The sequence below is a fragment of the Acinonyx jubatus genome, chromosome B1, assembly GCF_027475565.1.
Source record: "Acinonyx jubatus isolate Ajub_Pintada_27869175 chromosome B1, VMU_Ajub_asm_v1.0, whole genome shotgun sequence".
Lineage (NCBI taxonomy): Eukaryota > Metazoa > Chordata > Mammalia > Carnivora > Felidae > Acinonyx > Acinonyx jubatus.
Window position 1 is genome coordinate 48,317,826 of NC_069382.1, and position 11,128 is coordinate 48,328,953.

Here is an 11,128-nt window from a genome sequence, read left to right on the forward strand (position 1 = left end):
TTTATACTTTTCTTCATACTTTAAGATTTCAGTCTTTTTAAATTTATTAAGTTTTCTTTTATGACCTGATTTATGATCTAAGCTGGAGAATGCTTCATGTCCCCTGTGGAAAATGCATATTCTGCTGTTGCTGAGTGATGTGTTCTGTATATGCCTGTTAGGTCTAATCAGTTTAAAGTGTTTTTCAAGTCCTCTATTTCCTTATTGATCTTCTGTCTTATTTTTCAAGCCATTATTGAAAATGTCTGTTGAAGTCTGCAATTCTTATTGTAGAACTATTTATTTCTCCCCTCAATTCTGTCCATTTTTGCTTCATATATTTTGGGGCTCTGTTGTTAGGTGTATGTGTGTTTATAATTGTTAAACCTTGATGAATTGAACACTTTGTCTCCTGTATCATATAGCAATTTTATTTTTAATTTTCTGAGGAGCCTCCATACTGTTTTCCATAATGGCTGCACCAATTTGCATTCCCAGCCAACAGTACACAAGGGATTCTCTTTTCTCCACATATTGCCAACACTTGTTCTTTTGTCTTCTTGATGATGGCCAGGCTAACAGGTATGAATGAGGTCATGTCATTGTGGTCTTGATTTGCATTTCCCTGATGAGTAGTGATGTTGAGCAACTTTTCATGTACCTATTGGCCATGTGGATATCTTCTTTGGAAAAATGTCAGTTTAATTTCTCTGCCCATTTTTAATCAGATTGACTTTTGTTACTAAGTTGTAGGAGTTAAGTATATTAGATAAAATTCCTTATCCAATATATGAATTACAAATATGTTCTCCCATTCCGTAGGTTGTCTTTTCATTTTGTTGATTATTTCTTTTGCTGTATGGAAGCTTTTTAATTTGATACAGTCCCCCTTAGTGATTTTTCTTTTGTTGGTTGTGCTCCTTTAGTTCTTTGTTCATGGTTTCCTTTAGCTCCTGAGCATATTTAATACCGTTGATTCTGCCTGGTAATCCCAGTATCTAGGCTTCCTCGGGCACAGTTTCTGTCAAATTCTCTTTTTCCCATGAATGGCCTTATTTTCCTGGGTTTGTTTTTGTTGTCGATGTTGAGAACTGCACATTTGAATAATATAAAAGATTCTCCCCCTCTTCAGGGATTGCTCTTAAGGGCTGCAGTCATCCATTTGTGTAGTGACTTTTCCAAACTATTTTTGTAAAGTCAGTTCTTTGTTGCATGTGGACACTAAAGTTTCTGTCCTCTCTGCAATCAGCCTGTGACCTGACAGAGATTTTCTTAAATGTCTGGATCTTTAAAAATGGGGGAGGGTGCTGTATGTCTCTTCAAATCTTACAACAAACACCCAGCACAGAAAGAAGAGGCCAAAGCAAAGGCTGTAGTTCCTCCAGGAGCCTCCAAACCAAACAAAATACACAGCTAGCTGGCTTCAGCTAACTGCTGTAGGAATGGGGGAGAGTATGTGGTTTACATCTGCTGCTCTCTTCTCAGAGTTCAGCAGCTCCTTCATCAAGTGCCCCCCTCCCCCCCACCCCGGTTGCTATAAGTGTCTTATCAATTTCTAGTGTCTCAAGATGGTTGGTTCTATTTTTTTCCAGTTTAATGGTTGTTTCAGTGCAGGGACTGATCTCTGGAGTTTCCTATTTGACCATTTGCTTTTTCAAAGTCAATTTTTTAAAAGACTATAAGGGATACCACTTCCTTCCAGGTTGCAGATGGCACAGTCTTTAACTTCTGCAGAGACACACTAATGATTTGGGACGTGAGCAAAGTAGTGGGAATGATCTGTGACATAGCAGATATTTTGCCCTGATATGAACAGAGCCAGTCCAGTTTTGAATTAGAAGTTTGTGGGCTCTCCTAGGTCAGACACTGTGTGAGGGGAAAAAAATCTAAGAGCTGTAAGATAACCTACCACCGTCATCCTACTCTAAGTTACCACAGTAGGTTTCATTTAAATTCTGTGTAACTGCTATACAAGTTATCTACTTTATCCTTTGTTCATTTTGTCTTCGCTATTACCTTGGTATAGCCATTTCAGAATGGATAGAGGAATTTTAGGCTGCTGGGTAGCAGGTTGGATCTTACACCTCTACTCAGATATTCTCTGTATCATCCAAGATGATGGAGAATAAGGTACTAATGTGCTTTATTAATGATTTGAAATAGCTGCTTTGAAGAGCTAAGATTACATGTGGGTAATTTTGTAAGTTTCTTTTTTTTTTTTTTTAATAACATAGCAGGGGGAAAAAATTCTCTTTCAAAGATTTAGGGTCATTGAGTTAACTGGTTCATTTTCAGACATTCAGAATAAAAACCTTTCCCAACTCTCCTACGTGGGCATTGTTGAGTGAAATAGTGCCATCCAACTAAGCGATCAATGAGATGTAATAAAGTCTCATTTTAGTAGCAAATGAATAAAACTAATGAATACATTTGTCTTGTATTAACGCTGCTAGGCACATACCAAGTACTCAATAAATAGTTGATTAATTGAACCCAAAAGTAATTAAAACAGTTTGTTTTTATTTCACTGATTTTTTTTAATGATTATGAACCATCATCTCAATCTTTTGTACCTACTCAGAAAAATCAGATTTAAGTTTCAAAGGGTTGATTTAACATATTTTCCTTTTTCAAGTTTGGCTTCAGGAATGTGATGTGGCTGAAGGTAGCTAAAGAGGCTGGTGACCAAAGCCAAATCACAGAATATTACTCTAGGCACGTGTCTGGATACTCTTTTTCCACCTTATCTCATTTGATCATATCACATCTGGCAAAGCGATGAAGCTAAAACATGTATTCTGCCTCCAAGGGTAGGAAAAAGGCCCCCACAATATAGGTGAATTTGGGTTGTGGGTTGCAGAACTTGGAGGATAAAACAAAACAGGCATTTGGACCACCCCCTGCCCTCCCCATCCCGAATGCTCTACTAACAATGCTAGTAGGGCACCCTGAGGACTGCTGCATATCGGTTCAAGTCCTGCTCATTCCCTAGCCCACCGGGCGTTGCAGACACACCCAAGCGATCAGGTTGAGAAGTCAGTTACTTGTACAGTCCACTGCATCTCTTCTCAAGGGCAGAAGCAGTGTTAACGCTGAGGCCTGTGACACAGTCTGCCTACGTCAGTCCAGGAGGCTGGCAGACGTCAGCTGTGAAATGTAATTGCTTGCTGTTGGCCGACTAACAAGAGGAAAGTTACTGTGAGGAGGACTGTTTGGAGCCCTGCTCAGCACCAAGGGGTGAGGGGAGCAGGGTGTGGCCCATACCCAGCCCCAGTGATGGCCTGTTCTCCTCCAAGCTGGCTAAGAGTGCTAATGCTTTTACCAGCCTGTTCTGCAGATTGTAGAAATGCAGCAGGGGCATGGAGGTGGGGAAGCTGTCCAGAAACAAGAGGCACAAAGAAATACAAACGGGCGTATTTTTGCTTAGTTGTTTAAGAGGTTGGAGTTCAGACCCGCTGGAGGTCAGACTTCTTTCCCCAAAATACTTAAATCTTCCCAAAGGGTCCAGAAGTAGATTTTCCATCTCCGTGCTACTGCATGTTAGTGGAAACAAAGATAGGAGCCTGAAAATATACCTTTCTTTCAAAAAAGCACAAAGCCTGAATGCCTCTTCTCAAGTTGTAATGGTTTCTAAGGCCCATGCCCTGTATAAAGGCATAAATAGCTCAGGGAGCCTGTATGCTCAGTTGGAATCATGACTGAGGAATGCTTAGTGTTACCCCAGTAAAGCTGTTCTTTTCAGCAGCTTCGGAAATCAGGGCACACTCTGTTGAACTTTGCACTTATCCGAGGGCTGTCCTGTGTTAGATGTAAGGAACTGCTTCTGTCTCACCTCTGCTGGTTATGGTGGACAGATAACAGGTGTAGCTGTTCTAGGATGCACTTTGACCAACAGTACACCTTCAGTCTGGTAATTAATGGTAAAGGAGATATCACCATCTTTATTTGAAAGAAGGCAATTAAAACATGCCTCCAGTGAACATGCTGAGCAGAACCGGAAGGAAACCAAATGTATTTTATGACTTCACATGAGTAGAAAGCTAGAAGCATTAGCAGTCTGGTGAATTAATTGATCATTGTTGAAGCTGGGTAATGGGTATATGGAAGTTCGATACATCACCTCTACTTTTACATATTCTCCATAATAAATTAAGTCCATGGAAAATGGCATCTACTTTGTGAAATTAGAAAATATAAAAAGCCAGACCTATGTCTTTAAAATGTGGGGGCAACTTCGTAAGAGATAACAGTATAAATCAGAAAGCTGCCTCTAAATCTTTAACAAGGTAAGAAAGCTGGAACTAGATAAAGCCCTGCCCTTCATGCCTTTTACACTGAGTCATTTTCACTACCTGTCACCTAACATACAGGCAATTTTTTTTTTCTTTTTTCTTTTTAAAGACATCCCTCAGGGGCACATTTCTTTGTATGTATACAACATAATAACTGAATACAGTACAATAGTTGATTATATGCCAGACACTTCCTAATGATGGAAGTCATTGACTTCAAAGAGCTTACATTCTAGGAAGATAGACATGCAAGTCAAATGAAGCACAGCATGGCGACCGAACAACAGGACTATAAGTAAGGGAAGCGGCTAGCATGGAGAGAGATGCTATGAATTCTAGCTTCTTTGTGGATAGGAAAAGTATATTCCGAGGTCTCCTGGTGGTGGGTTTGTCCAAGTTGAGGGTTCAGTGTAGAATGAGCCACTCATCCTATTCCTTCTACCTTATTTCCTAAATTCTCTGTACAAATTGAGTTCTCAAAACACATTGAGACATCTATAAAATGGAGTGCCCCTCTTGAGCCTTTTTCTTAATTGAGATATTACATGCAATAAAGTACATTTTAAGTGTACCACTTGATTAGTTTTTGCATGTGAATTGTATTCCCATGTAACTATTAGATTAAGGTGGAACTTTTTCAGCCCTCCAGGAGACTCTCCTTCCCTCTTTCAGTTCATACCATCTTCCAGATGTAACCAGTACTCTGACTTCCAGGACCATAAAATTAACTTTACCTGTGTCTGCACTTTGTGTTGATGGGATCTTTCATATGTGCTTTCTTTCATACATGTTAGGCCTTTTAGGTTCATCCATGTTCTTGCAGATAGCTATAGTTCCTTTTTCCATTCTGTGGGTGAAAATATAATTTATCCATTCTACTGATAGATATTTGGGTTATTTCCTGTTTGGATATTATAAATAATGTCTTTTGTTGGATATAAGCATTCATTTCTCTCTTCACTCAGGAATATAATTGCTGGGTTATAGGATGTGCTTATGGAACAAGAGCTTTAGGAAATAGTACAAACAATAAAGTGGTTGTACCCCTCTGGGGGTTCTGAGCTGTCTTCCTATATTCAGTGGGTGTGTGCTACTATCTGACCTATATTTTGTGTATGTTTTCCTCTTGCTGTATCCCAAGCCACAATGTTGAGTAGAAGTAATGATTAGAATGTAGAGACAAGGTGAAATTGTGCAAGATGGAATATCAGTAATCCTATTTTTTTTTTTTAATTCTAGATAACATACAGTGCAATATTGGTTTCAGGAGAATTCAGTGATTCACTACTTACATACAACACCCAGTGCTCATCACAACAAGTGCATTCCTTAATACCCATCACCCAGCTAGCTCATTCCCAACCACCTCCCTCTGTCACCCCTCAGTTTGTTCCCTATCATTAGGAGTCTTTTGTGGTTTCTCAGTAATCCTTGAATTAAAAGGGAAATTGTCCAGTGACCTGTCATCACATGATATAGTACTGTTACTTCCATTCTGTCAGCTTCAATTCAATTTTCTAAACACTTGAAAACTTTCAAAGGAGGTAGGAAACAAAACATGGTGGGAAAGTCCTTTTCCTAAGTAGCAAATGTTTGGGCTAAAGAACTAGGCGAGACTTGAAAGAGCTAACAGTTCTTTGGGTTTTTGGTTTGTTTTGTTTTTTGGGTTTTTTTTAATTTTTTTATATAATTTATCATCAGATTGGTTTCCATACAACACCCAGTGCTCATCCCAACAGGTGCCCTCCTCAGTGCCCATCACCCACTTTCCCCTTAAACCCTCATCAAACCCTCAGTTCTCAGTATTTAAGAGTCTCTATTTCATGCACAATACTCAGCACTAGGAATACAAAGTAAAGAAAAAGGTAAATAGAACTCGTACCACTTAGGGAGGCCAACAGTGGCACAGTCCACCATGGGGAGTTCTGGGGGGCAGAACACTGTAAAGAAAACCGCGGTTGTTTTCATTCACATTGCACATGATACTCTGAATACCTATGCTACTGACACCGGATGTAGGGTGTTTCCACACATCAAGTAATTCTGCCACACCAGCTGTGTGTCCTGTAATTTAACTCCATTCTGACACTATCTACCTGGAGACAGCTTCAGATCCCACAGGTTAAGGGCTCAGGCCCACAAGAGTGTCCTCACTTCAAATGCCAATTGCAAGTCCAGGTTGTTACCAGTGCTTCTGACCTATAAATGGAGGTTTCCACCACCCCCTTCTTAGGTCTGATTAGTTTGCTAGAGGGAACAAGCATAACCAAAGACCTGGAAACTAGAAAAAGAGCCAGACATGTGCAGAGAACTTAAAAAAATTTAAAATTCACCAAGGCTGAAGCATAATTTTTAAGAAGAGAGGTGTAGCAAGAGATAAAGCTAGAAATGTAGCTGGGTACCAGATCGTAAACAGCTTTAAAAGAATAATAACAGCCAATGTTTCTGAAGAATTGGCTTTTTTCAGACCCTGCACTAATCACATTCCATAGACTATCTCATTTAATACTCAACATCCTGAAAACTTAAGTACATTATTACAGAGGATAAAATAAAGGTTCAGCGTTCTCTTTTTTTGCTGGGTCTCTGTCTGGTTTGGGAATCAAAGTAATGCTGGCTTCATACAATCAGTCTGGAAGTTTTCCTTCCCTTTCTATTTTTTGGAACAGCTTGAGAAGGATAGGTATTATCTCTGCTTTAAATGTCTGGTAGAATTCCCCAGGGAAGCCATCTGGTCCTGGACTCTTATTTGTTGGGAGATTTTTGATAACTGATTCGATTTCTTCTCTGGTTATGGGTCTGTTCAAGTTTTCTATTTCTTCCTGTTTGAGTTTTGGAAGTGTGTGGGTGCTTAGGAATTTGTCCATTTCTTCCAGGTTGTCCAGTTTGTTGGCATATAATTTTTCATAGTATTCCCTGATAATTGCTTGTTTTTCTGAGGGATTGGTTGTAATAATTCCATTTTCATTCGTGACTTTATCTATTTGGGTCCTCTCCCTTTTCTTTTTGAGAAGCGTGGCTAGAGGTTTACCAATTTTGTTCATTTTTTCAAAAAACCAACTCTTGGTTTCATTGATCTGCTCTACTGTTTTTTTAGATTCTATATTGTTTATTTCTGCTCTGATCTTTATTATAATTTCTCTTCTTCTGGGTTTGGGGTGTCTTTGCTGTTCTGCTTCTATTTCCTTTAGGTGTGCTGTTAGATTTTGTATTTGGGATTTTTCGTGTTTCTTGAGATAGGCCTGGATTGCAATGTATTTTCCTCTCAGGACTGCCTTTGCTGCATCCCAAAGTGTTTGGATTGTTGTATTTTCATTTTCATTTGTTTCCATATATTTTTAAATTTCTTCTCTAATTGCCTGGTTGGCCCATTCATTCTTTAGTAGGATGTTCTTTAACTTCCATGCTTTTGGAGGGTTTCCAGACTTTTTCCTGTGGTTGATTTCAAGTTTCATAGCATTGGGATCTGAAAATGTGCATGGTATGATCTCAATTCTTGTATACTTATGAAGGGCTGTTTTGTGACCCAGTGTGTGATCTATCTTGGAGAATGTTCCATGTGCACTCGAGAAGAAAGTATATTCCGTTGCTTTGGGATGCAGAGTTCTAAATATATCTGTCAAGTCCATCCAATGTATCATTCAGGGCCCTTGTTTCTTTATTGATTCTCTGTCTAGATCATCTAGCCATTGCTGTAAGTGTTCACTCCTCATCAGAGAAATACAAATCAAAACCACACTGAGATATCACCTCACGCTGGTCAGAGTGGCTAAAATGAACAAATCAGGAGACTATAGATGCTGGAGAGGATGTGGAGAAACGGGAACCCTCTTGCACTGTTGATGGGAATGCAAACTGGTGCAGCCATTCTGGAAAACAGCATGGAGATTCCTCAAAAAATTAAAAATAGATCTACCCTATGACCCAGCATTAGCACTGCTAGGAATTGACCCAAGGGATACAGGAGTGCTGAAGCATAGGGGCACATGTGCCCCAATGTTTACAGCAGCACTTTTCAACAATAGCCAAATTTTGGAAAGAGCCTAAATGTCCATCAACTGACGAATGGATAAAGAAGATGTGGTTTATATATACAATGGAATACTACTTGGCAAGGAGAAAGAATGAAATATAGCCTTTTGTAGCAACGTGGATGGAACGAGAGTATTACGCTAAGTGAGATAAGTCAGGCAGAGAAAGACAGATACTATATGTTTTTACTCATAGGTGGATCCTGAGAAACTTAAGACCAGAGGGAAGGGGGGAAAAAAGTTATGGAGAGGGAAGGAGGCAAACCATAAGAGACTCTTAAATACTGAGAACAAACTGAGGGTTGCTGGGGAGAGGGAGAGGGGAAAGTGGATGATGGGCATTGAGAAGGGCACCTGTTGAGATGAGCACTGGGTGTTGTATGGAAATCAATTTGACAATAAATTATATGGAAAAAAAAAAAGTTCAGGGAAATTAAGTAACTGACCCAGGCCACAGACCTATAAAATGATGGGCCCAGGTCTTAAACCCAGATCAAACTGATCCAGAGCCCGTCCCCTCTTAACCACGCCAGTCGACACTACCTTATAAGCCATGCATTTATCCTCCTGTGAGCTCTCAGCATCTTCTGTGGGACAGTATTTTATTTAGAGGGATCACTTAGGATAGTGTTTCTCAAACTTAATATGTAGATCCCTTTTAAAAAAAGAAAGTTCATACATCTTTAGTATTGCCTTAAATCAGCTAATGTTGCTTAAATGCATGCAAACTTAAAACAGGTATGAACTTCTGGTACTTACACTGTTCATACATGAAAGAAATATGCCAGTTAAACAAAACTTTAATAAAATGCAAATTAAGTAGCACTAATTTAATGTGACCAATATTCTGTTGAAATTGTCGCTCACGAGAAGGCGTGTTACACTGACACTGAAGCACAGCTTCTTTTCGTTCGGTGCCCCTTCCCTCTCTAGGCTCTGTGGAGACCCCATTTTCCCCCGTCTCCCCTCTCTTTCACCTTCCGGGGAACTGTGATACTGTTTGGTTCCATTTAGAATGTGGACAGGTCACACTTAAATCCACCTCCTCCCATGGTGTGCCAACAGGACTGAAATACACAGGCTCTAAAATACAAAGTTTCTATAGTTTAATACAGCCTGTATTCAAAATGATAAAAATGTTCCAAACTTGTTAAAATGAGGTTCGATCTGGACTGGAATTTGGTCTGTGAATATGAGGGGGGTGGGGGTGGAGCTGAGAGAGGAGCATCTGCTGGCCTTTGAGGGTTTTTACGGGAGTTTACGCTTAATACTCTTCTTTCTTTGGTTTTCTGCTGCCTCACAGGGGTCGGCACCAGGAATTATTACAGAAAGATTGGCTACAGACTACAAGGGCCGTACATGGTAAAGACGCTGAAATAATGGCCACACCGGCCCACCTTGATGCAGTGTCCTCCCTGGCAGAAAATAAAGATTCAAGATACCTTGACTACTCAGCAGAGAGGCTGAGCAAAACAAATGGACCTACGCTGCCTCCCTGGCAAGGAGCTTCACCCTCATCCTGCAGCTGCAGAGACTGGAAACTGCGTTCAGGGCCAGGCCAGGCGCCTGCCGACCAAGCCCACCAAGCCCCTGGTGCCCAGAGCTGCTGCGTGTTCTTCAGTCATGTATCCAGTTTCTAAAGTCTGCATGAAGCCTGCAGTTGATCTACCATGACTCATGCACAGTGACGAAAGCAAATTAATCAACTCATTTGGACACCATAATTCATGAAGTAAAGCTAGCTATTGTCATTTGAGGAGTAAACTTGGGAGTAGGTTATTTATATACTGTAGGGACAAAAAGGCTGGAACATGAAAACTGTCAGGCTTTGATCTCTGGCCTTTATGTACATTCTGGCACAAGAAAATGAGCTCTTGTTTTAATGGAAATAATTCTGATTCCCATGCTGATGTTTGAAATAACAGTGTGATGAGGAGAGAGGAATTGAAGTTGTAGGTTTGTGTGTGAAGCTTGAAACCAGCCTTTCTCATGTGGGGGTCTCCCATCTACTCTGGGCCCTTACAAACACCCTTTGTTTTGCACTTTTTCTTGTCTGTGCTCCCCCTACTCTAGACAACTGCAGAACAGCGTGGGCAGCAGCATTTAGTTTCCCCTCTTGTGTGTCCTGAGCAGGCAGAGTCTGACATGCACATGCCTGAGCTTGTGTGGCCCTAAGTCAAGGTTCGCTTCCACAGAAGCAGTTTCCTGCATTATGATTCTTTAAGAGGGACTTTGGCTTGTTTTAAATGAAAAAAGATAAGAGTTCAACTCCTATCAAAGCAAAAAAGTGGAAAATCCACTTTCTGCATTTGGCCCAAATCCAAAAATAGGAAAAAGATTGGCTTTTTCAAAGGTTTGTATTCAGGAACTCCTCTTTGTAACTTCCAGGTAAGCTGCAGAAGAGACTCAGCCTGGAGAGGGCCAATTCTTAAGAGCATGGCTTAAACCTGTACCCCCTGGCTTCTGTGGCATTTTACAAAGGTTTCTTAAATGGAATTGATTCCCCTGAAAAATAAAATCTTCAACATATAGAGAAGACTCATGTAAGGTTTTTTCCCCTCTCCCTGTTACACATGTAGTGACATTTGCTATGAATTTGCAGGTTTGGGTTTCCAATCTGCGATGCTATTTATTTCCTCCTTCGTGCTGTTTGCCTTTTCATCCCACTGCCACAGGGCAGATGCCACTGGCTCTCTTGGGGGCTTGTGGAGCTACAGAGGCTTTCCGGGAGTGTAGTCTAGGGGATTTAGCTACGTCTCAATTATCCTTGTTTCTCCTTTAAAAACAAAACTATCGGGGTGTCTGGGTGGCGCAGTCGGTTAAGTG

General features: G+C 40.4%; 1 protein-coding gene across 1 annotated transcript in view; it reads left to right on the top strand.

The window, feature by feature from the left end:
* Nucleotides 1-10,838, top strand: part of ELP3 (elongator acetyltransferase complex subunit 3) — a 96,303-nt gene extending 85,465 nt beyond the window's left edge. Inside the window, exon 15 of the mRNA XM_015088020.3 lies at nucleotides 9,606-10,838. Within this exon, the coding sequence (XP_014943506.1) occupies nucleotides 9,606-9,682 (77 nt within the window). The 3' untranslated portion in view covers nucleotides 9,683-10,838. The remainder of the gene's footprint in view (nucleotides 1-9,605) is intronic.
* The last annotated feature ends 290 nt before the right edge of the window (nucleotides 10,839-11,128 follow it).